Raw genomic sequence first — 25,965 nt, forward strand, 5'->3', positions numbered from 1 at the left:
GGAAGGGACAGAGGGAGAAGCAGCCTCCCCACTGAGCAGGGAGCCTGATGTGGGGCTTGATCCCAGGACCCTGAGATCATGACCTGAGCCCAAGGCAGCCACTCAACCAACTGAGCCAACTAGGCGCCCCTCTCTCTTTTTTAATGAGTCTGGCTAAAGGTTTATCAATTTTGTTGATCTTTCCAAAGAACCAGCTCCAGGTTTCACTGATTGGTTTTACTGGTGTTTGTTTCTCTTTTGCTTCTGCTCTAATCTTTACTATTTCCTTCTTTCTGCTGCTTATGGGTTGTGTTTTTTCTTCTTGATCCTTTCAGTGTAAGGTTAGATTGAGATTTTTCTTGGTTCTTGAGGTAGGCCTGTATTGCTATAAAACTTCCCTCCTAGAACAGCTTTTGGTGCATCCCAAAGATTTTGGACCATTGTGTTTTCATTTTCATTTGTCTCCATGTACTTTTTTTATTTCCTCTTTGATTTCTTGGTTGACCCATTCATTGTTTAGTAGCATGTTATTTAACCTCCATGTATTTGCATTCTTTTTCAGATTTTCTCCTGTGGTTGATTTCTAGTGTCATAGCTTTGTGGGTTGGAACAAGATGCATGGTATCACTCCAAATTTGGGGGTTGTTTTTTTTTTTTTTTTGCCTAATATGTGATCTGTTATGGAGTATGTTCAATGTACACTTGAAAAGAATATTCTGTTTTAGGGTGGAATGTTCTGGATATATCTGTTAGATCCATCTGGTCTAATGTGTCATTCACAGCCATTGTTTTCTTGTTGATTTTCTGTTTGGATGATCTATCCATTGGCGTAAGTGCATATTAAAGTCTCCTACTATTATTGTATTACTATTGATTACTTCCTTTACATTTGTGATTAGCTGCTTTATGTGTTCCAGTGTTTGGTGCACAAATAGTTACAACTGTTACACTTTGTTGGATTGTTCCCTTTATGACTATGTACTATCCTTCTTTGTTTCTTGTTAGAATCTTTTGTTTTAAAGTCTATTTTGTCTTATACAAGTATTACTACCCTGGCTTTCTTTTCACACCTATTTGTATGACAAATGCTTTTTCATCCCTTCACTCTCAGCCTGCATGTCTTTAGGTCTGAAATGAGTCTGTTGTAGGCAGCCTACAGATGGGTCTTAATTTTTTATCTAATCCATCGCCCTATGTCTTCTCATTGTTTAGTCCATTTACATTCAAAGTAATACTGACAGGTATGTATTCACTGCCATTTTGTTACTTGTTTTATGGTTGTTTTGTAGTTCTTCTCTGTTCTTTTCTTCCCTTGCTCTCTTCTCTCACGATTAATTGGCTTTCTTTGGTAAGATACTTGGATTCTTCCTCTTTATTTTTGCCTATTACCAGTTTTTGACTTGTGGTTACCATTAGGTTATATATAATACCTTATGCATATAGCAGTCTATATTAAGTTAATGGTCACTTACATTTGAACCCTTTCCAAAAGCACTAAATTTGGGGGCGCCTGGGTGGCTCAGTCATTAAGCAACTGCCTTCAGCTCAGGTCATGATCCCAGAGTCCTAGGATCAAGCCCCACATTGAGCTCTCTGCTCGGCAGGAAGCCTGCTTCTCCCTCTCCCGCTCCCCCTCCCCCTGCTTGTGTTCCCTTTCTCTCTCTGTCAATTAAATAAATAAATAAAATCTTAAAAAGGCTTTAAAAGCACTAAATTTTTATTCCTCTCTTCCCCACATTTTAGGTAGATGGTATCATACTTTTTACATCCTTTCATTTTGTGAATCCACTGATGGATTTTTTTTATAGATATACTTAATATTACTGTTTTGCTTCCTACTTTTCTTAATCCTGCCTATGGTCCTTCCTTCCCATTCAAAGAATCCCCTTTCACATTTCTTGTACAACTGCTTTAGTGGTGATGAATTCTTTTGTGGATCTACAAAAGTCTTTCTCTCTCCTATTCTGAATAATGGCCTTGCCAGATATTGTCGGTTGTAGGGTTTTTTCCCTTTCAGCACTGTGAATATATCATGCCACACCCTTCTGGCCTACCAAGTTTCTGCTGAAGGCTCAGCTGGTAGTCTTATGGGGTTTCCCTTTTATGTAACTATTTTCTTTTGTTGCTTTAAAAAATGCTCTGGGGCACCTGGGTGGCTCAGCCATTAAGCGTCTGCCTTTGGCTCAGGTCATGGTCCCAGGGTCCTGGGATCAAGCCCTGCATGGGGCTCCCTGCTCCGCGGGAAGCCTGCTTCTCCCTCTCCCACTCCCCCTGCTTGTGTTCCCTCTCTTGCTGTGTCTCTCACAAAAAAATAACATTTTCTTAAAAAAAAATGCTCTGAAGATCACTACTTTTTGCCATTTTAATTACTATGGGCCTTGGTGTGGGAATCCCTTGGTTGATTTTGCTGGCGCCTCTCTGTGCCTCCTGGATCTGGATTTGTTTCCTTCCCCAGATTCAGGAAGTTTTCTGCTATTTCTTCAAACAAATTTTCTGCCCCCTTTTCTTCCTCTTCCTCTTCTGGGGTCCCTATAATGAAATGTTATTGTGCTTGATGGTGTCACTTGAGTTCCCTCAATCTACTCTGTTCCCTTCTTTCTCATACTCAGCTTGGTGCGTCTCCATCACTCTGTCCTCCAGGTCACGGACCTGTTCTTCTCCTTCCTCTGTTTATTCCCTTTAGTGTAGTTTTAATTTTAGTTATTGAGTTCTTCGAGTTCTTTATCTCTGACTGGTTCTTCATGTCTTCTCTTTGTTGAGGGTGTCACTGAGGTCTTCCGCTCTTCTCTCAAGTCCAGTTAGCATCTTTCTTACCATTATTTTAAATTCTTCATCAAGCATATTATCGTTTTCCACTTAGATCTCTTGGGAGTCTATCCTGCTCTTTCATTTGGGACCTGCTCCTCTGTCTCATTTTGGCTCTGTGTTTGGAAATTCAGCTACGTCTGCCGCTCTTGAAAGTAGGGGCCTTAAGAAGGAGAGGTTCTGTAGTGCCCTGCAGTGCAGTGGCTCTTGTTCACCAGAACCTGGTGCTTACGGGGTGTCTCCTATGTGTGTTGCTGTGCCATGTTTGCCTTCAGTCGAAATGGCTATCTGTGCCTATTGTGAGTAGGGTTTGGTCCCCATGCTGTTAGTGGGTCTGTCTGGGGCTTGAATTGGGTCAGACCAGACTACTGCTGGGGCCACAGCTGAACTAGTATGTGTGGGTTTCCTCCCCTCTCCCTGCGGCAGGAGTCACTTTGGGGTGGTGCCACCCAGGCCCCCTGAAGTCCACTGATTTTTCAAGTTCCAGGTTAAAAGCCCCACTGATTAGAAAGTTAAACCCCTCTGTTTTTCAAAGCCAAATGTTATGGGGATTTGTCTTCCTGGTGGGGGTCTGCTCCTCTCCCCTCTGTGCCTGCAGTGTCCCTCGCTGCCATGGGCAGCCCTGCAGGTCCGTTTGGCTCCTTCGTGGTGTCTGTGTCCCTTCCTACCCTCTTGGATGCAGCATGTATGTATGTGCTTTCAATAAATTTGCAAAACTTCTAGCCCTTGCATTTTCTAATTTTTTTTCCTGTCCCACAAGAACTTTTTCTACCCAGAGACAATATGAAGGGCAGACAACAATGTAAAATGCTGTTAGGAGAAAATTGTTAACCCAGGATTCTATAGTCAGTGAAGATACTCTGCAAGAAAGAAGGCAAATACATTTTCAGATAAGGTAAAACTAGTCGAATTCATTCCTGGTAAACCTGTAATGCAAGAAGTGCTCTTCAAAGACAGAATTTCACTTAAAACTCTATTTCCTAGTGTTAAGCCCCTTACCTCTAATGGTCGTATTGTGTTTCTCTCTGTTAAGGAACTTAAGAGGCTGCATCTCACCTGAGAAAAATATTCTTCTGAGATGCGTGCAGCCCACTCAATGCACTGCTCCAGGGGTCGGCAGGGATTGGACACATCTGCGCATTTAATCAGCATTCGTTTAATCAGAGTCCGGTTCTCTGGAGTCCTGAGCATAGTGTTTATGGCTTCTTCATCTCTATTCACTTCCTAAAACACGAGAGAACGCAATCAAAGTGGGTTCCCTGGTACTAAGCCCTGTCTTACAGGTGTGGCCCCACTGTACACAGTAAGGCACTGACCAGGATCTACAAGTAAGGCGTTTCACGGAACAGTGAGGAGTATAATCCGAGCACTGAGCTCAGCCCCTCACTGTGTCCAGTGAGATTCCGGCAGGACCCAAGAGTAGAGGGTAGCACTCGAGATTGTCTTTGTGCCCCTCCCCTCTTCTTGGCTCTTTTCTTCCCACTCCAGTTATTTCTCACAGTTGCTTTTTCTTTGTTCTGTTGCTACTGCTCTCCCTTGGGACATAAGCAGTTATCTTTTTTGTACCTACTAAAAAAAAGTGTGAACTGTAAACATAGGTTTCTCTGCTCTTTCACCAAAAAGAATCCTGTGGTGCACCAGGCTCCCTGCTTTGCACAACCCAACCCCTAACCCAGTCCCGTGATAGGTGTGAACTTGAGAATCAGCTGTCGGTGTACCCAGATTTGTCAGATACAGTGATACTTAATAGTCATTCTCTTTTGATCTTCACTCACAAGGATTTATGGTAGGCACAAAAAGCAGTATTATTTACTATTGTATTTTATACATGAGGACACTGGGACTCAGAGTGGTTAAGAGACTTATCCTGGCTCAGCTGGGTAGCTGTGGACAAGAACTTCAGGTCTATCTTTAGTTGTGGGCTCTGTCTATTCATAGTACCACATGCTTCTGGTTTAAAGGCACGCCACTGGTATGGATTCTTAACCTGTGGTATAACGGCCCTGGTAGTTAAGCCCTCCGAAGCAAATTCAGGTGGGAAAAGGGAGTACCAGGGCAAAGAGCACTGTCAAGAGACCGCAACAAGCTAGTCTCCTTATGTTTCCAAAGATGTCAAGCAGGTGGTTCCATCGAGTAATCGCAATGATCTAAAAAGGCCTGATGGTCCCATCTCAATGGGGACAGATATGCCATGAAGATGGGCATGTGCCCATCCAGAGCCCAGGCTGCCTCTTCTCCTGGAGAGTGCCACAGTGGACATGACCAAGGCTGCCTCGATAGGTCTCCTTGCCCCAAGTTTCCCACCACCAACCAGCTTGGTGTTGACTCCTCTCTCCAGCTGTGTGACTACAGTTTGGTCCTGCTAGCTGTAACCTTTAACTTTCATATTACTTTGTCCCTCCTCTGCTCACCAGATTGATTTCCAGTCTCAGAAGTAACCCCAAGTACTAACAGCTGAGAGATGGAACAGAATCCTCAGCTTGAGTCTGGGACCTGCCCAGACTTGATGGAAGAAACCAAGACTGTGGCATGGAGTTGGCCAGGAGCGGTGGCCTGGTTGACATCCTGTCCAGGATGGCGGGAGCCATTAAAAAAGGATGTGGGTGCTTCCACACTGGAAGTCCTTGGAAAGGAAGTGAAGTCAGAAGCAGGACGACAGAGAACGGGTGGGTGAACGAAGCAGAGTTCTCAGTGGGTTTCGAATCGGATTAAAGAGGAACAAGTGTGAAGGGGGTAATAATCTAGAAAGCCAGGGACAAAGGCGATGGCCAGATGAGTTGCAGGAGTCAAGTGGGGTCAGAATTCAAGGAACGGCGATCCTAGCCTCATAGGATAAACCATCGCTGTGCCTGGTAAAGACTCTCAGGATGGTGACAGGAGCGGGGGGTGGGCTGGGCTGTGGAAAAGACTGTAAGCTGGTGCCAACATGTTCAGTGTATGTGGGGGAGGTGGTAGGGCCTCAACGGAAGGAGTACGTGAAAATATATGCTGTAGGTGATCTCACGCTGAATCTAGTATAACAGGTGCCATTTATTCAGTGCCTACCTTGTCCCCTGCCCACCAGTCCTATGCCTTCAGCTTTATTCGGCCCATTCTACAGACCAGGAACTGGTGAAGCACACCGGGATGGAACTCAGATCCATCTGCTGCCTTAGCCGTGGTCTCCTGGCTGGCCAGAGGTTTAATGTCCTTGCCAGGCAGTCATTGTGGACTCCAGGCCTCAAATCCAGAAATGATGTCCAACAATAACGTCACCCTTGGGGACCAAAATACCGGGTCCTTCTCAGCCTCCCCCTCCCGTGACAGAGACCAGCAGTGCTGCCACAGCATGTGCACAGTGGGGAGTAGGTGGGGGAGACCTCAAGGGCTCCGACTGATCCCAGGATGCCCAAGCAGAGGGCGAGGGGAAGAGTGTGAGAATGCACAGGTCCACCCAACCTGAAGTTAGTTCCAGAGTTCCCACATCTCCTTTTGGAGGTCTTAATTTTTTCCTGACAGGTTTGTATAAATAACTTTTCAACCAATGGAAATTAAATCCAAGGAACTACTGGGGAAGTCTTCCACAGCTCATCACATCGTACCCGGTTTCCCCACAAGACACAAGGGATAAGGGCCCCAAACACAGGCTCTCCTTCCAGTCGGTCTTCCTTACCCCATTTACTTCGAGTGCTGCCATGGGCTTGTTGATGCTGTTGACAAATTTGTTGACATGCTCAAAGTGCTTTGTCATTTCTGTGGCTAAGACCATGTCGATGATAGCCTGGCGCAGTGTCCGATAGTCATTCCTGTTTCAGACGACAAATGAGAGGGCGCTATAGAGGACCCATCCAGAGCAGGCACGTGCTCCTGGAAACCGTCTCTTCTCTAGGACAGCATCCACTGTGGTAAAACTCTCATGTGACGGGAAGTTGCAAGGAACACTTTGAAACAAGATCATTAGCAAGGGGAACCTGAGCAGAGGTTAAAATCGGGAAGCTTGTTACATGTGCAATGTTGGTCATTCTGTAGCATAAGGGGCATAGCTCTTAGACTAAGAGAACACAGCAGGGGTGAACAAAGGCAGAGATCTGTGGTTATGAAGAATGTAGCCCCTACAGAGAAACCCTGAGAGTCAACAATTTCAGTGCCCAGAAACTTCGGACAGCTGAGCAGCCCATAGGGAATACCTGGGTACCTCTTCCTCCGGCCCTTGGTTTTAGTCAATCATTTTGTGACATTTCTCTCTGTCCAACCCCTTCTCCAGTCACCCCCTTGCTTTCCCTGGACACAACCCAGGTTACCAGGGTCTTGTGTATTTTTCCAGAGCTAACTGATGTCTATACCAGCAACTATGAATAAAACCTACTGAAATTCCAGAACATGGCAAAAGGAAGTTTTGTAAAATCAGGACTCTCCTTTTTTTTAAATTCCCTTATAAAATGTTCCATACCAATCCAAATTGTCTTCCACCTATTATTTATGAAGTCCCTCCCACAGACCATGCTAGACACTGAGGATACACTGACGAACAAAGGGCAGTGGCTACTTACAGAACTTAAGAATCCAATCAGGCATTAGCCAAGTAGTGAAAAATGATGATGTAAATATGTGACAAGTGCTGTGAAGGAACCTGGCACTGAGGGGTCAGGGGAGGCTTCCTCAAAGTAACATTTGAACACTGACACTGCCGAGAAGCATGCTGGGCCCAGGAGGGCAGAGTGGAGTGTTTGGAGCAGAGCTGGAAGATGACAGCTTCTCTGAGTCTTGAGAAGCTCAAGATGTCAGCATTACACTTTGCCACCTCGAAATGCCAAGACATAAAAGAGCTGAACCTTGAAAGCATCGTGCTAAGAGAGAGAAGCCAGTCACAAAAGACCGTTGGGGGGGGGGGTGCTCCCATTTATTAGGAAATGTGCAGAACTGGCAGATCTATGGGGACACAAGGTGCACCCACGGGTGCTTGTGGCTGGGGGATTTGAGCGGGGACCGGGAAGTGACTGCCAACGAGTCTGAGGTGCTTTGTGGGGGAGGATGGAGATGTTCTCAAGTTGACTGAGGTGATGACCGCACGGCTCTGAATAGCCTGACAACCTCTGCACACTTGAAACAAGAGAATTCTCGAGTACGTGAATCGTACCCCCAAGCTGTTGGGGGGGCCGGCGTGCTCCCCTACTCAGCGCTCTCACCTCTCCATGTTCTTGAAGATATTGCATTTGTCATCTCGGGCGGTCAGCTGGAAGGCCAAGGCCGCGTGGTGGCTCTCCAGCACCGCAGTGTCGTTGTACAAGACGGCCAGCTCGCTTCCAGCATTGCACAGGAACGAGTTGGTTCGCCCAGGGTGGTCCACGTCGTGGACGGTGGCTGCAATAAGCGCAGCGACCTCATCAACCGGGTCTAAAGTTTGCTGCGAACAAGAGAGCTTGTAAAAACGGGAGCTTGGCCCTGAAAGCAGGGAAGCCTTCTGTAGTCTCCTTACTGCCCTATTACTTTAAGGGAAAAATATCCCAGATTGCTGAGAAAAGCATAATGTTGAGCAAATCTTGTTTCCCTACATCTGCTGAAAAACAGTTGCATGTTTGTGTTTGTTAATGAGAGAACATTATCTGATTCCTGGTCTCACACAAGTTAAGGACTTACCCAAATACGAGGTGTCCTCAACAGACAGGAGGCACCTCCGCAGCCAACCTGGCTCTAAACCCATCACAGAAAGTCTGAGATACTGATTTGGACCAACATAAACTAGTATTATTGAGAGAGAGAAATAATTTAAAATGTGCATCACTTACGTTAACAGGGTTGGTCTAGTGTTTCCCTCCCTTTTGGTACGATTTTTGTCAGGTTGATGTCAGGGTTTTGTGAGTTTGGTAAAACAATCTGGAAGTTCTCCATCATTTTCAAGTCTCTGAAAAGGTTTATGTAACTTGGAAAAAATCCCTCAAGGGGCTGAAGAACTCACTGATGATCTGAGTCAGGAGCCAGATTATGAAGAATTTTGTCGACAGGTTAAGAACTACTTCCACGGTACTGACCTCTTACAGAAGTGTCTGGCACCTTCTTCTTTCTGCATTTCTTGATTAGTTTGGCTAGAATTTAATTTTCTTGGTTATTTCAAAGAACCATTTTGGATTATCATTTGGTCTTCTCATTCTATAGGTCTTAATAGATTTCTCATTGTGTTGGTTTCTTAAAATTATTTAAAATGCTCTGCCTGCCTGCCATGGCCCTGTGGGGCTGTCCCCAGGTGCCAGGACACCAGGCAATGACACGGCGGTCTCCCCCCTCAAGAAGCCCTGTTCTTAGATACAAAACCCGTGGTTGGATCCTTCTGCTCTTGAGTTCTTCTGAAACTGAAATGGCAATGCCACAGAACTCCCTGGACCCTCTGAGCCATTTTATGATGGATGTTGATGGAAAGAACACAAATACTTTGGCAGATCTGTGCAAGTCTAGTTGCTGCTTTGAAAATTTCCCTAATGAAGTCATTTACAACGTGAAAAGCTTTCTTAGGAGCTTGGTTTGGAGGTGGGCAGTGGGTTACCTTCCTCGACTGGAACCTCTCTTCCGTGAAGCTCCCCGTACCATAACCTCTTCTCCTCTTTCCTGCTGCCTCAAAGCTGGACCTCAAGCTGCCAGTCAGCGCCCAGGGGGACTCTGAGCCAGGTGGGACTGGCCACCAGTAGGGCCAGTGGCCCCTGCACTGAGTCAGCGGAGCAGGACAGACCTGCTGTGCAAATGCAGTCATCTCAGGAGCAGGCCCACGTGGAGGGGACACACAGAAAAGGGGCACTGAAGTCAGGACCGGGGGTGGGGAGGAGGGTAGTCCAGGCAAGGCTCCCTGGAGGAACGAAGGCTGGGATGGATCCCTGAGGGACAGCGGGGACACAGGGAAGCCAGTAGCAGCAAAGGCAACAGCAGACCAAGGGCAGGAGTGCCAGAAACCTCAGTGGTTTAGCACGGCCCACACGGGGCCTGTGTGTCGGAACCTGCGAATCCTCCTACTGTGGAGTTTAAGTCCTGTAGGAGGTGGGAAGCCGCTCCTGGGAACAGCATGGTCACATGTGCTGTTTCAGAAAGCTCGTGCTGACAGCAGTGTGGGGGAGTTCCACGGGGGGCGGGGGCAGGAGTACTCAAGTGGTACCAGGGAGAGGAGAAAGCAGGGCCCTCACTAGGACGGCTCAGGGGCATCGTGAGGTGGAGATAATCCTGAGGACACTGGGGGCCCCGGTAGGCAAGGTCACAGGACCTACTGGATGACACGGGCTTGGGGAGAGGAGAGAACAGAAAATGCTTCCAGGTTTCTGACCTGGGTGTCCTCTTGGCTGGTGGAACTCTGGCCTGGGGGCCGGCAACCCCAGGCGGGAGCAGAGCGGGGCAAGGATCAACTTGGCCTCAACCCCAGCTGACACTGAGGGATGGGGTGGGTACGGGGGCACCTTAGGTGGTGCTCTGCAAACAGTTAGGGCTGTTGTTCTGGGGGGGTCTCACTCTGAGCCTACAGACAAGTTGCAGCCAACTGTTCCTGCTGGTTTTCTCCATGGGGACCAATCCGCTCCTTACACTCCCACTGAAGAGCAGGGCTCACGTCATGAATTGACCTATCGAATCTGCAGAGCCGCAGCGCAGCCTCTTGCCTGACCCCCCACGCGGCCGCACCCTCCACGGGGCCCGGTGGCCCACGGGTGGGGACCCCCTGAGCAGTGCCCCCGCAGAGCACCTCGGTGGAGGGAGAGGCCGCAGCCCATCCCACTGCTCCTGCCTGCTAGGCGTGGTGCACACACGCAGCTCACCTTTATCCTCTCTTTGCAAAGAAAGTAGGCAGTGGCGTGAAGCACGTCGGCAGAGTGTGTCGAGTTGTGGTAGGGGTTAGACGAGTGGTAATTGGCTTCAATGATCTGTAACCACGATCTCAGCGTTGGCTCGGAGCAGTTCAAGAATTCACAGATTCCGAAGCGAGCAAACATTTTGAGACCAAGATAAATCAAAGGCCTACAGAGAAAAAGATGCACGGCCTTAAAACAAAGAAACGGGCCCAGTGTTGGGAGCTCTGAATAGGTTCAGACCCAACCGGCAAAGCAGAGCAAGCCTTCAGAGAGCATGTGGGCAGCGAGGGGAGCCCACCCGAGTGGCACGGGGCAGCATGGCCCTTTCTCCCGGCAGCCACCACCAACCGGGGCTGGAGCGAGGTGTGCTCACCACCCCCTTCCTCATTCAGACTTCTACTTACACCAGTAGATTCCTCAAAATCAGTGTGATGCTGGGCTTGAACCCTTGCCTCACCTTTGCACTCGCTAGACCTATGTTATCGGCCAGATGTCTGGTCTAGAAGCAAATAAAAGTTTCTGAAGGCGGCATATGAGCCAGACACCATCACCTGTCATGTAATGGTCTCAATAATCTGGAGGTGGGTGCTGCAGCATGAAGCTGTTTCCCCTGAGAAGGTGACCAACAGGCCACCAGTCAGGCCCTTCCTTGAGAAGTTACCTTGATCCAGCATCTGGCCTTCAGCTTGGAAAGTCAAGCAACGGCCCTGCTGAGGCAGCATCCTGAGGTCATCGGGCTCACAGGGCTCGAACTGACCTGCCCTGGCCTGAGTCCCATGAATGCAATGTCACTAACCTAGAAGCCAGGTGTTCGAAGATTCATGTGCTTTCGGAGTATCCTTTCTACTGTCCTTGCCCATGTGGGGTACATGGAAACAGAAGACACCAGAAGGCTGACTCCTGGTGAGCATGACTGAAGGGCAGGGCTGTCTTGGGGACAGACCGGAAGGAGGTGTGAAGAGTTAGTTATCCCATAGGCCAACAGAGCACACCTCTCCCGCAGCTCCGGGCCTGGCCACCACCTGACAGGGCAGCCTGCTCGGTGTGCCAAGTCAACCACACACCCCTGTGGCCAACTGTTCTTTTCCAGTGAGGCACAAATCAGAAGGTAAAATCCCAATCCCACCCCCACTCTCTGTGAGCACACCCAGATCAGGATGACCGGAGTTTTGGGTAGCTCTAGGCCTGTCACCAGCACAGCAACCGAGATCTGGGGATAGCTCTTAGCAAATGTGTCTGTGTATTTCTAATTTTTAGTTCTATCCTCTGAGTGGGACTCCGTGCTGCCGTCTCAACATTATCACCATGTACAGAGAAAACTAATATCCATATTTTATAAGAGAAACCTGTGCCACCCAGAGAAGGTGAGTCACTTGCTCAACTTCGCACTTGCCCTGAGTCTGCTGTGTCTGCAGGAGTGGCGACCCGGCCGCCCTCCCTGATCCCTCGTAGGCCCAGGCTGTCAGGGGCACCTGCTGCCCAGCTCCTCTTTCCAGAGCCTCCCTCCCTGACCAGGCACGGCCTCTGAAGAACCACACTCCTTGGAGGGCTTTTTCCACAGAGGCCCTCGGAGCTAAGCTGTGTGTCTGCCAGGCTGCACATGGACTCACCTTTTATGTGTGGCAGCCTCCAGTTCAAATATATTAAAGTCCCAGTACTCCTCGTTTTCCATGGCCCGAGCTATCCGTGGGGGGACGTCATGAAGGGAGATGGGGGTGTTTATACTGCTGGGCACCTGCTGAAGATCTGGAAAGGGATGTGGTTTGGAGAACAAAGTTAATAGGCTTTATAGTATTTACTGCTTCGGGGGACAGCTACTTTGTGCAGTTTTTAGGACATACCAAGAAACTTGTTACTGATGAGAAAAATTAACTGAAAACTTGACTGGAAAATCTGTTTTCATCATCTCAGTGTCACTATAATATTAACAGTGCTCCAAAAAAATTAAAAAGTTCAAACTTACTTTTTGTTGAAAGAACATACTCATTCCCGGATAGTCTTCGCAAACCATCCTGATAAAAATCAAGGAAACAAGAAAAAGAGAAGTCATAACTATTCTTTACTTCTTGAAAACGGTGGGACAGTCGGTCCCCAAGGATAGCTGAGGGCAGCCTCTCCCTCAAGGCCCCCAGAGTGCCCCTGTAGGCAACCACTGGACTCAGTCACCTGATGCAGAGGACATGGACCGACGCCAGGAAAACTGGCTAAGCTCAGGGGCCGCACCAGTGAGGTGAGCTTGCTCGAGGCCCCAGAGCCCAGCATTGCTGGGGGCCCTCAGCGCTGCTTCGGTGTCTCAGGGACAACTGGCTTCTGCCCTCAAGCCTCCCCCGCCATTTTCTTGCCACCCTCCTTGCCACGATGGACATCAGCTTCCTCTGGGAAAGTGGATTCTTCCTGGCCTTGCACACATACCCTGAGCCCCCTTGCTGCCTCTCAGGGTGAGAGCCCTCCCAGACCACTGCACGAGCCCCAGCAGCCCCTCCCTCCCACCTTTCTTCTCTTCCCCCCTCACCCCATGACACGATCCCGCTCCACCCCCCATCATTTTCACCCTTCACCTATGGGCTGGAGGTGCCTGTGCTTCAAATAGGCAAGATCATGGTTAGACATCACCATCCGTGGGAACCACTCTACCCTGCAGATTACTGCCTAAAACCTTGTTTTTAAGAAATCAAGTGAACTTCAGAAAGCGAAAGCAGGCACTGGGAGGAGAGGGAGTTTTTGTTGGTTGTTTTTTTTTTTTTTTTTTTGGTGCTGGTGAGGAGGTGAATTTTACTTCTGACCAAGACAAGAGGTGACGGACAGTGACAGAATGATTTGTTTCCCACAAAGTTGTTCTTCCCCTGTGAGACCACTCTGCTACACGGGCTGGAAACCTCCAGGACCCCTGGGAGCCCATGGTCCGAAGCCACCAAATCTGTGCAGGATGTTCTGGAAGGAAACCGTGCCCCATCCCCTGGTGCCTCTTTAAACATATATAGTCTTTCTGGTTCGTCACTTGGTATGAAACATTTCATATAGATACTTTTTTCTGCCCTAGTTTTCAAAATCTTAAAAATAATTAAGTTTTGCTTAAATTCCTCATAGGACCCCTAAGCAAAAATGGAGAGCCCAGCCCAGCAGACTGTCTAGAATATGCTCTTCCCTTCTCTGCTTTGAGTTGAGGTCTCCCTGGGCGGGGGGTGACGGGGGGGGGTGACGGCTTTGGCCAGAAAGCAGTGGAGCCGGGGTGATGGCGGGGTGCAGGCCAGCCAATAAACCACCTCTGGGAAAACAGACAAGAACAGGAGGCTCTAGCCAGCAGCCGGGTCAAATGTACTTACAGACATTAAGCCCCCAACGAGGTCATTAGCATGAGGATCATCATCCTTAGCACCAAACTGTGGTGAATATAATTCAGTGGTTCTTAGAATTTCTAGCACACGGTCTAAGGCTTCTGTCACAGGCATGGGGCTGCTTTCCTGGGCAGCATTGATAATGTTGATAACCTACAACATGGAAAGAAGACGTGAGTTTCATAACCTTACAAACAGTGGGAGAGCGATCCAGAGGGGCAGGCTGGCCACAGTGCTCAAGGCTAACTTAAGACTAGCCTCAGTGTTCAAGTCCCACATCCTCTCTCTTTAGAAAGGGCCACTCCCTACAACTAGGAGAGCATTATCGTTGTTGCAGGCCTGTTTCCTCTCACTAGAAACACTCAACCCCGAGAACAAGGGCCTTCCGTGCGGGCTTGGTGGAGACCGTCCACAAACTGCTCCACCTTGGTGATGGGCGCCTCGATCGTCATGGAATGTATCCGGGCCATGGAGGAGTGTCGTCTCTGGCTGCCAACTGTGGAGAGACCACATGACACAGAGATCAGAGTATGTACAGCCCCAGGCACCTGTTGACAGCTGAGGGCTCCAGGCCCTCCCTGGCTCCCCCCACCTCCCCCAGGCCTCCGTGGACCCAGCTGCATGATGAAAGGGCAGGACCGGAACTGTATGTCCAGAACGGCTGCCACCCCATCCCAACAAGCCTGGGGTTCTGGCAGAACCAACTGTGCTTCCTTCAGTCCTAGGCACTAGGATGCATGTGCCCCCCCCGCCCAGACTGGACTTCTGATGTCACAGGTCAGAGAAAAAACAGAGGAAACAATCTAGCAAGTCAAGGCCAAACAGTTAGCCTCTTTCTGCATTTATAACAATAAGGCTTTTAATATTCAGCTTGCCGCTATCCAGGAGCAAAAATGTTCTGGAAGACAATGCCACACAGGCTCTTTGTCTTATATATGGCAGGAGCAATAAACACAATTCCCCCTTAACCGAAATACAGGAGTTTTTGTTTAAATTGCTCAAGGCAGCTTTTGGTGCTTTCCACAGTGATGCTTAATCTACACCAATGAGGGAAACCCCTCACATTAGACAGGAGGCAACTCTTGGGCTCTGTCTGAAGTCTATTCATTTTCTGGTGCTCCTGTCAAGATACGGTTCCTCTGGGATAAAGTGAAGGCCGGGCAGTGTCCAGGCAGGAAAAAAGCATACACATAGAGTTCTGTGTGTCTCCCTGAAAGCCCTACTGTCAGGCCAAATGCTGTTTACCACAGACTGTTCCACAGCCTGATACATCAGCCTTGGTTCACCAAACTGAGGTCTAAGGAGAAGCACGGGGCAAGATGAACCAACTCAGGGGCTCTTAAGTACTTTAAATTTTGGGGACCCACAACACTCCTTACATCTGATTTTGGTGACCAGCATATGGTTGCCAACTTTCCATTCTACCCAGTAAGGTCATTAAATCAATAATAAAATCCACTGTTTTATCACTAATCATAAAAGGACCTGTTCTCATTTAAAAATGTCATGAAAGTGACATATGCTTATAAAAAATGAAACAACAGGGTGCCTGGGTGGCTCAGATGGTTAAGCGTCTGCCTTCGGCTCAGGTCATGATCCCAGAGTCCTGGGATCAAGTCCCACATCGGGCTCCCTGCTCCTTGGGAGCCTGCTTCTCCCTCTACCTCTCTCTCTCTCTCTCTCTCTCTCTCTCTCTCTGTCTCTCATGAATAAATAAATAAAATCTTTAAAAAAAAAAAATGAAACAACAGTATAAATAAAGTAAGAAGAAGAACTACGGGGTATAAAGGCTGCCCTATGTGCAGAAAGTCCAAAGGAATTTACAAATACTACTCTGACAACCAACAAGCAAGTTTAACAAGGTTACCGGGTACAAGGCCAGTTCTAGTTCTATAAACTAGCAACAAACAATTAGAAATTGAAGTACAAAACACTATTATGAAAGCACCAAACCCACCAATATTTAGGAATATGTGTAAGAAAAGATGTGTAGGATTTATACACTGAAAATGCAAAATGCTGCTGATAGAAAATAAAAGCCACCTGAAGGGAGACACAGAAGGCATCCATGGTTTGAAAGATTCAGTATCATTGAGATTTCCATTTTCCCTAAACCGATCTATAGATTCAAGACACTCCCAGATACAAGCCCAGGAGGTGGGGGGTGGGGTGTGTGTGTGTGTGTGCGTGCGCGCGCGTATGCACACGCGCAAGCACTCGTGTGCTAAGAAGCTGATGCTAGCTGCTGTGTGGAAACACAGAAGACGATCGTGAAGAACAACTTTACGCTACCAGATAAGAAGGCTTACTGGAGAGGCTTGGCAATCGATAGTGGTATTGGTGCATGTGCAGACTGGACAGAACAAGGAAAACCAAAGAGTCCAGAAAATGACCATATACTTATTTATAGTCACCTGATTACAATAATGGTGCTGCTGCAAAAAAATGGTTTTTTCAATATGGTGGTGGGCCAACTGGATTTCCATGTGGGAGGAAAATTCATCCTTGATCCCTACCCTCACCAGATATAAAAATTAATTTGAAATGAATCACAGACCTAAGGTGAAAGATAAAATAAAGCTTCTACAAGAAAACACAGGAGAATATCTTCATGACCTTGGGCGAGAGAAAGATTTCTTGAACAGGACACAAAAAAGCACCAGCTTATAATAGAAAACACTGATAAAATGAGCTTTATTAAAATTAAGAACTCCTGTTCACATTAAAGATCATCAAGAGAGTGAAAAGGCAAACCAGAGACTAACAAAATATATTTGTGATGCATGTAATCCAACAGGATCCATATCTAGAATATATAAAGAATTCCTACAAACCAGCGAGATAAACAACCCGATTATAAAAACAGGCAAGATACCTTCAAAAGAGAATGTCCAAATGGTCAGTAAGCAGATGAAAGGGGTACTCCACCTCATTCGTCATCAGGAAAATTAAAATTAAAACCATATCCACCAGGATGGCTGAAATTTGAAATGCCGAGATAACCAAGTGTGGGAGGTCACAAAGCAACGGGACTACTCACACAGCAGCAGTGGGCAGGAACGTGGGATAACACCTCACGGACAGACGTCTGCAGCTGCCCAGAGGCCAGCAATTCCACTTCTAGGTAGGACGGGAATGCATAAAAACATTCATGCAGCCTTACTCTTACCAGCCACAAAGTGGGAAGAGAACACAGATGCCCATGAATGAGAGAATGGATCAATGGCAGCACATTCCTCCAGCAGAGGACTGCATGCAGTAGAAAGGATGAACTCCTGGCACGTCTAACCACACAGAGGGATCTCAAGAACACTGAGGGAAAGAAGTCAGACGCCGGGCGTGCAGGCCGTACGGTCCCACGTCTTCGAAGCACAAGAGGCCAGACAGCCTTACAGGGCTGGACATCTAGGGCCTACCTTGACGTGGTACAAGGTATGTGTGCGTGTGCGTGCATGGTTGTGTGCGTGCATGGTTTCTGTATCTGCTTTGGGTGTGGTTACATGAGTTTATGGAACTGTCCAAACTCACAGAACCGAACACTTAATATCTGAATTTCACTGTGTGTAAATTATAACTCAGTTAAAAATAGTGATAAAAAACCAGAAACATGCGGAGCCTCAGTGGCTCCGCGGTTGGATGGCCCACTCTTGATTTCGGCTCAGGTCATGATCTGAGGGTCCTGGGATCGAGCCCCGAGTCGGGCTCTGCGCTCAGCTGAGGAATCTGCTTGTGGATTCTCTCTCTCCTTCTCCCTCTGCCACCCCCCACTCCAGCTCCCTCCCTCTCTCAAATAATCTTTTAAAAAAATAAAAATAAAAACCCAAAATATTAAAAACGTTTACCTCTTAAAAATACAGAAATGGACCAAGTCAGCCTAAGGACAAATATTAGTAAGAGCATGGGAGGAAGACCGTTGTGGGCAAGGGTGACCCTGTCCCTGCCCCCCTCTGCCCGAGGACCATGGGGGTGCACGAGTGAGGGCCACAGTGAAGACGGTGGTGGCAGTTACCACTCCCTCCCCACCAGGTGCCCTCATGTAACCCTCACACAGCCCTCCGTGCACAGCATAACTGTCCCCATATCACGGTGAGGAAAGGGAAGCACTGAAGTCTACCCCCAAGGCTGCACACAAAGTAGATGACCTTGGGACTGGAATCAAGGTCATTCTGAGGCCAAAACCCATGCTCTGGCCTATGACACCACACCACTCCCCTCGCAGCAGGATGGGCCTGTGCAGTATTTCCAGCGTTTTCTGAGCCTCACAACAAACCTGAGGGCACTGGATCTCCGTTGTATCATCTGCGTTGCTACTGCCCTGGAAAGTTGTGGCTCTTTATCTAGTACCAACCAACTCCTTATGTTTCCCCATTCACCTCTGAGTCAAAGAAAGCACACAGCTCGCAGTGATATTTGCCTCCATACGATCTTAGTAATTTTCATCACGTTTTAAAAACTACTAGATCATTCAGGCCACATATCTAAGTAATCTTAAAAATTATTTTCCAATTAAAACTTAAATAATATTTGCTTAGTAAGAGTTTTTCACATGCCCACATGCAGCTCACCTCCCCACCAAAAGGTAAGTTTCCATGGCAAACTGCAACCCACAAAGGAATATATGAAGAATTTCCAAATGCCTTATGTATTACCCACACAATTACAGCAGATAAACTGACATCCTCTGCTGTTAACAGTTTAGAAAATCGACTATAGGATGGACAGTAAAATGTATGTGTTTTTCTTTATTCCCTAACTCCACCAAAAGGCTGAGAATGGAGCCCACTGGCAGGAGTCAGAGGAGGGGGAAATGGACACAGGTTGCTAGAGGGTCCCCTCCCCTGTCTTGAACTGGAGGGGGGCAGTGACCTGGAGAGGAGACTGGGGACGGATGACAGGTATTCACGTGTTCAACATTTTCTCCTCGTCTTTGTCACCTACCTTCGCTTGTTCGAGAAGCAAGAGTTCTGACATCTAGCGAGCTTTTCCTTCTGTCTTTATGTTTGCCTGACTGATTATCTGTGGAAACAAACTATAAATCACCTCTTCAAAAGGATTTTAACAACATATTAGGAAAACTACAGATCTAAAATTTTTAAATAACAAAATTTAGGATTTAGAACACCAATTAAGAAGACACAAAAATCAACAGAGTGCCCAGAGATGATGACTTTGTTTGACCAATGAGGTTTTAAGTGGAGGGGGGAGAAGGGAGGAGGGGGTGACTTTCTCCAAAATGTCCCACCTGGTACAGTCATAAACAAGTGCTTTACAGGTTCCAGATTACATAATTACAGAGTCCTGTGATGTAAAGTAAAAACTAGAAGAAATAAACTCTGGAAAATTTTTCCTATTACACTTCTATATAATTGAGCAAAATGGTGAAAAAATTTTGATTCTCACCCATCCTTGCCCCAAAGGGGGAAAAAAAATTTTTTTTTACAGTACATGTTTTAAAATGTCCCAGGGAAGAATGTACCTCTCTTTTCAAGCATGGTATAGGGAACACTAGTTTGGGGTCTACTTCAAATGACAGTTTGTCTTCCCCCTGCTGCCCCCACTTCCTGTGAGCGGGGCCACTGCTCTTCCAGGCTCCCAAGAGGGGCGGTCTTTGACTCCTCTCCCCCTTACCCCCTGCCAATCAGAGCTGACCTTCCTTCCAGTCCCCTCCTCCGTGTACCTGCTGGGTGCTACACATGGTGCTGACCCTCTCCAACCTGACCCCATTTCACAGAAGAGGAACCCGGGAGCTGCCCTGCTGATGAGCGATCACCAAGCCAGCGCACTCGCTGAGCCTCCCACCCGCGGGCTACATCTGCTCAGCTCCTTGTTGCTCCATCTGAAGGAAACAGTTCAGTTCTTACCTGACTTGACTATGGTACTAGACACACTGACCAGTCTTTCTGGAAACTCCTGGTTTTCCATCTGTCCTTTTACTCTTCCTTCCTAATTTACCTCTTCCTCATCCCCCCTCTCCATGGTTCCCCTCTCCTTGATCCCAAGGTTTTGTCCTTAGCTCTTCTGGTCTTCCCAGACAACACATCTCCTTGGGAGATCTCATTTCTTCTTGTAGCTTTAACTAGCTGCTGTGTTGCTGTCTCGTCCCAGGCTTCTCCTGAGAGCCAGACTCATATCTCAACTGGCCACCAGCCACCTCCCGCTGGACACCCCGGGCACTTACAGTGCACTCATCATCTTCCCCCAGATCTGCTAAGTTGGAAACAAGTCATACACTTCTCCCTTCTTCTCCCTCAACTGCCCAGCTCAATCTACAGATTTTATCTCCTAACCAGGTCTTCAATCTACTCCTGCTCTGTCCCCGTCCTAGCTCAGACACTCACCATCCTCCTCTGGATTATAATGACATCCTCCCTCGCTGGTCCCACAGTCCCCAACCTTGCCCCCTTCATCCCATTCTCTGTGGGCAGCATGGGTCAAAGTACCGCAGCTCAAACCGCCCTGCCCTGGCTGCTAGTCAAGGACAGGATGGTCCCGCCGTATTCTCTCCAGATGCTCACTCCCTCAAACTGGAACATCCCCCTGCCACCCTCCAGCCAGACACAGACCCTGGCCTGTCCCCTTCCTCTGAGCTCCGTGGAGGTTACATCCACACAGCCACCTGGTAAGACGGCACTGAACATACTAGGTGGCTCCCGCATGCTTCTCCCTTGTAGCCATCCACAGTCAGTCACTGGGCACCTCCCCTGTGCCGGGCCCACACCAGGCATTAGGGATACAAAGACAAATAAGGTATGGTCCGGGTCCACAATCAGGCTGGGATGGAGGGAGACAAGGGCAGGTGAACTAGGAGGTGCAGTAATAGCTTTGAAGGGCAGAAGGGGTCCCGAGGAGAAAAGGCAGGTTCTTCTCTGGGACAGGGGGGCAGAGAGCAGATAAGCTGGGTTTTGTACATGGAGCCACGAAGAGGAGGCGGTATTTCCAGGAGCTTCCAGCACAAGAAGCTGCTTGTGCCTATGGAGCAGAGTGTGGCTGCAGAGAAGGAAAATGCACTGTGTGTACCAAGGACCAGAATATGGCCAAAGTGGAAGGAGAGAAGCAGGCTTTCCAGGCTTTCATTTGTACCGAATGTTTCAAAGTTGTTTTATCGCTATGTGTACATATTCCATCTTCCTGCTCCCAAGAGCCCCACTGAGGTCCCTGCTCCCCGTGGGAGCCCGACAGCACTGCGTAGACCCATCTCAAACAGCATGCACCTGCTGGGGCGGGGGGGGGGGCGGCTCTCGGAAGCTGACTCGGGGATGTCACTGGGGGATGAATGTGGGGTTCACGGCCAGACTGCAAGCCCTGAAGGAGCACGAGTCCAGGCCCTCACACCTATTGAGTGCACCACAAATATGGAGTGCTTGAGGCACCTGGCCTATTAATGGTCAGAAGGCTACGTAGGCCTCCAAAGACCAGGGCGTGGGCTCAGCACCACCTGTGACTTCAGCTCTCTGCTCTTGATTTCCTGTTGCATAAAACTCGATCCTTCCCACGCCACCCACCGCTTGAGCAGTAAATCCGGGGAACCGTGGAGAAGCAGTGAGGGTGGCAGGCATTCATGCGAACAGCAGTTGCCTCCATTCCTACAGCAACGGGTGCTCTGGAAGGAGGAGACAGGGAAGCCAAGAACTGGGTGTCCGGCAGGACTTGCCGGGAACACAGCAGACTTTCAGAGAACTTTCCGGGACCCTCTCAACAGTTCAAGCATTAATGTGGAATGCTTGCTCTGCCCTGGGACCACCGACCTCCCAAAAGTTAGCTGCTGGTCAGCCCTCCTTCCCCCTGCCCTCTCTACCTCCACCGCCAGAGAAGGCTTGCCTGCTCCAGATGCAGAGCAGCACCCCAAGTCCTGCCAGCGGTCTAGGAGGCCTGTGTCCGTGGGCGCGACCCTGGCAGCACCCGGGAGTACCTGTAAGAGACGCTGACGCCCCAGGCCGTGCTGCCCGGCCTGCCACTTGTCACGGCACTGGGGAGGCCGTTCCTGCCCCTCGCCTCATCCTCTGCACTACCCTGCCCCCTACCCATGAAACACGGACTGCAGGTTTCTCACCAGCAGAGACACACACTGCCTGGCACGTGGTGGCTGTGCACGGAATCCTGGTTGCACAAATGACTTCCACATCCCATCTGCTACTGCTGGGCTTCCCACGCACAGAGCTGTCTTCTTGCTCCCTCCCCTCCTCTCATCAGGAGCCCTGCCCCACGGCCCCGGCCTCTCCGTACGCCAATGGACAGCTCCACAGGGCCGTTCCAGGCACCCTGGATGGACCAAATTCAAATCTAAACTCGCTGAATTCTCCCTGCACAAACCTGCTCTTTCTCCTGTACTTCTTAGTTTCATTCACATCATGCAGTGGCCAAGCTAAAAATTGTGGGGACATTCTCTAGTGTTTTCCCTTCATCCCTCATACTGAGCTGCTTCCCAGGACTGATTATACTGAAGTATCTCTGAATCCAGTCTCTTTGCCTCTTTTCTCCACACCATCACCATGATTATCTTTCCTGGAAGGGACCCCTTTTCATTTACCTATTTAAGGAAAGACTCCCCCGGCCCTCCTCTGCTTACAAGATGAAATCCAAGCTGGCCTGACCCAGCCTCGCCTGTCTCAATGGCTTTGTGTGTGCAGCTCGTCCCTCCAGGAATGCTCTTCCTGTCCTTGGGCTGACCCCTCCCTCTGTCCCAGACACGGGCTCAACCACCATGTCATCACTGCTGGGAAGTGCTTCCCAATTCACCCCCGCTGTGGTACAAAGGACAGTCTATTCAAATTATTGCCCCCCTCTGACAGTGAACTCCATGTTCATCTCTGTGTGCCTAAAGCCAGGCTCTGGGCTCAGTCCCGATCACCTGCAGGTTTACAGAATGGACGGCTGCCATATTGAGTATCTTTGCTGAGACTCAGTATCATGTGAAAACAATACATAGGCCAGGAAAAAGGGGCCAGGTACTGGGAATGTATTACTTTCCTTGACACCCAGAATCCCCTTTCTCATGACTCCCACTACAGAAGGGGGAAGGCGAGAGACTCCCCTACTCCATTCTGTGTCAGCAACAGAGTAGCTAGGGACACAGGCCGGCCAGATGAGTGCTTCCGCTGGAGTCTCTATGACAGCCGGTGGGGCAGGAAAGCAGAGCTGTGGGGGAACCACTCTGCCGCAGTGGTGGCAGCAACATGGCATGCCTTCCACAGAAGGGATGGCCGCCCAGCTTCCTGTCATTCCTGCCCTTCTTTTTCTGATTCTTAAGCTTTTTGGTCCAACATGTGAACCCCCCTATTTTCTTCAAGTAACTCCTTTTCTGCTTTAGAAGTGCTTGTGCTGTGTGTAAAACCAAGGGTCTTGGCTGGTCCATGGCCTACAACAGTGTCACTGCCTTCCCAAGGCAAGACATTCAGCAGTCTTTGGAACATCAAGGTGGGTATGCTGCCGGGGACAGAAGGGAGATCTGACAGCCAGCCAGCTCAGCAGGGTGCGATGGGGAAGACTCCACAGTGGGCACTGATCACAAAGTGGGCTGACAGAATGGACCGGCACAGATACAGCTCGGGGGGGGGGGGTCCTTCCTTGCCTAACACCGAGCACTGTGTCACCCTGCCTTCCAGTACCCCCCTCTGCCATTTCCTGCCTGCCCAACACTGAGGTGGCACTGAACCCTTCTGACCCTCAGTTTCCTTCTTTGTAATAAAGAGGTGTTAATAACAGCCAGGCCTACTTCACAGGGCTCTTCCAGAAAAAAAAAAAAATCCAAGTAAAGGCACCCCATGATCTTGCAGTGTAAGGGTCACTGTCCTGGCAGAGGCCTACGTGTGTGGCCCCCATCCTGACCCCTCCGGCCCTACAGTTTGGCCCTCCTGACCCTGCACTTCCACAGGTCGTAAGTGTGTCCTGGGATGCAAAAGCCAAGGTCCCTCTCGGCCTTTGCCCTCCTGTCTCTGTGTGGCCGGCTGGGGCCACGATCCACGCTTCCCCTTCTCCCCTCCCCGACTTCAGTTAACTCATTCCGGCTTCCCGCTCCCTCTCTGAGCCAGCCTCAGGCGTGGAGCTACAGGAGCTTGGCACCATCACAGGCTGGCCCCTCACCGGCGACCACCCGAGGAGGAAGGCGGCTTGCTGAGGCCCTAGCATATGCTTGAGGGAAATGGGCAATTCTGGGCCAGGGAAAAACATGCATGGGAACACAGACATGGGGATGAGCGGGTGGGTGGTGTCCAAGGCCCAACAGGGGACAGATACGAGGTGAGCCAAGTCTGATGGGATCCAGCTACCTCCTCATCAGCTGGAGGGGACTACTGTCAGGAGGTGAAGATGTCCCTGCTCGAGTGCTGTCTGTAGTCTGACACTCAAAACTGTTGCCTTGTCAAGTACAGGTGAGGCCAACAAGTCACTAATCACTCAACACCTCTTGACGTGAGTTCATGCATCTGAGGTGATCAGTTCTCTCCCCACAGGGTGAGACCCACCCCAGGACACCTGTCAGAATGCCCACAAGTGCTCAGGTCCTTCAGCTCATCAACCAGACTGGGGAGTTAGGGAGAGACACGCTGCCGCGGTGCTGGGAAGATACAGTGCCCCCTGTGCACAAGGCAAGCTCGGCAGAGTAAGGGTCTGGTTTTTATCTTTTTCACAAGCCTGATGACCCCTAAGAATGAACGTGGAGCACCATACCTGTATGAGTGTCAGACTGAACACATTCAGTTATTTTCTCAGCCTAAAAATGAATGTAAAAGCCATTAGTTCTGATTGTCTAGTCACACGATGGGGGAATCTTGCTGGGCACCCCTGGGATCCCCAGGGCTCCCCTTACCTACCTTATTGCTGCCATTGCACACTCTGATAATGGACACATAGTGTCTAATTTTTCTGCAAGTAGAAAACAAGGCATTATTTCTCTCCTGGCTCCCTAGTCTGATGGGTATGCAGCTAATTTTTATTATGAAAGAGCATCTCTCTTTCACAATCTACAAAATGCTCTGAGGGGAGCATTTCTATTGTTTGTGGCCAAGGCCACCAATAAAAAGGCAAGAGTCTACAAGCATCCTCTGGTGTCTGTGCCAAACAGAAGTGTACTCTTCAGTGAAAACAATACAATTCTTCCAAGCCTTCACAACATACAATAAAAAATACTGGTGTTTTAAACAATGGACTGCATGTTAACCAACCAAAAGCCTTTCATTCCTTAGCATGTTTTCATTTTCACAGCCCTTTGTACGGATGTTCCTCCTCAGGTCCCAGTGAACACCGCACTCATGGCCATTCAGGGCAGCACCGCAGGCCACACTGAGCTCGCTAGCGGGGGTCTACAACCACGCACTGCGGACTGGACTCCTCACTCACCTACTGGGCCTTCCACTTTTCCAATTTTTCCCCTGGATCGTCAAAGCCCTCTACTAATCGCAAAAAAAATTTGGAGAAGGATATAAAAAGGCAAAAATCAGGACAGAGAGCCCACACAGACCCACCTCCCTGAGGCCATCACCAATGGGCAGCAAAACAGGGGGCCCTGCAGTCAGCTTGGCAGCCCCGCTCCACCCAGTGCTGGTGGTGGACCCTGGGCCAGAAACCTCCTGCCTCGGGCCTCAGTTTCCTCATCTGTAAAATGGAGATGATCACAGTGGCCACGCCACAGTGTGTGCTTAGGAGGGCACCGAGAGCCTGCCACTGAGGGACGAGCTCGAGAAATGGCGGCAGCTGCTGTTACCACCACGGCCACATCTCCTCCTACTCTTTTCTTTCCTTCATTTTTAGGAGAGCGATCATACACTAGGTATGATTTTACAGTTTGATTTTTGTGTTTATCTTCACATTTTTCCTTACCACTTAATTTTCTATGATCATTTCTAATGGCTGCATATTTTATTGTTGGGTGTCCTACAATTCATATTCATAACTTCCCATTGTTCATATTATTTAAGATAGATTGAGACAAACCATATGAAATTTTTAGGCTCCTGATATATAATACTTTGCAATCTATAGTCACATCTGTTTTATATGAGAGTTGCTATAAATGGGAGTATTTTAAATACCTTTATCTAGTCTGATAGGTT

At 48.9% G+C, this 25,965-nt stretch overlaps 1 protein-coding gene across 4 annotated transcripts in view; it reads right to left on the reverse strand.

The window, feature by feature from the left end:
* PDE8A (phosphodiesterase 8A) overlaps window positions 1-25,965 on the reverse strand; it is a 157,354-nt gene that overhangs the window by 16,638 nt on the left and 114,751 nt on the right. For 2 of the 4 annotated variants that reach the window (XM_073882214.1, XM_073882212.1), the window contains exons 10-21: window positions 24,727-24,778; window positions 24,584-24,626; window positions 18,857-18,934; window positions 14,344-14,414; window positions 13,907-14,071; window positions 12,547-12,595; window positions 12,194-12,329; window positions 10,551-10,749; window positions 9,302-9,484; window positions 7,950-8,167; window positions 6,437-6,569; window positions 3,841-4,008 (exon numbers count right to left, since the gene is read on the reverse strand). In XM_073882214.1, the coding sequence (XP_073738315.1) occupies window positions 3,841-4,008; window positions 6,437-6,569; window positions 7,950-8,167; window positions 9,302-9,484; window positions 10,551-10,749; window positions 12,194-12,329; window positions 12,547-12,595; window positions 13,907-14,071; window positions 14,344-14,414; window positions 18,857-18,934; window positions 24,584-24,626; window positions 24,727-24,778 (1,495 nt within the window). The remainder of the gene's footprint in view (window positions 1-3,840; window positions 4,009-6,436; window positions 6,570-7,949; window positions 8,168-9,301; window positions 9,485-10,550; window positions 10,750-12,193; window positions 12,330-12,546; window positions 12,596-13,906; window positions 14,072-14,343; window positions 14,415-18,856; window positions 18,935-24,583; window positions 24,627-24,726; window positions 24,779-25,965) is intronic. The other 2 variants (XM_073882213.1, XM_025893231.2) reach the window with 2 other exon arrangements.

The sequence above is a fragment of the Callorhinus ursinus genome, unplaced genomic scaffold, assembly GCF_003265705.2.
Source record: "Callorhinus ursinus isolate GAN/ISIS: 27379988/994484 unplaced genomic scaffold, GSC_fseal_2.0 scaffold45, whole genome shotgun sequence".
NCBI classification, from domain to species: domain Eukaryota; kingdom Metazoa; phylum Chordata; class Mammalia; order Carnivora; family Otariidae; genus Callorhinus; species Callorhinus ursinus.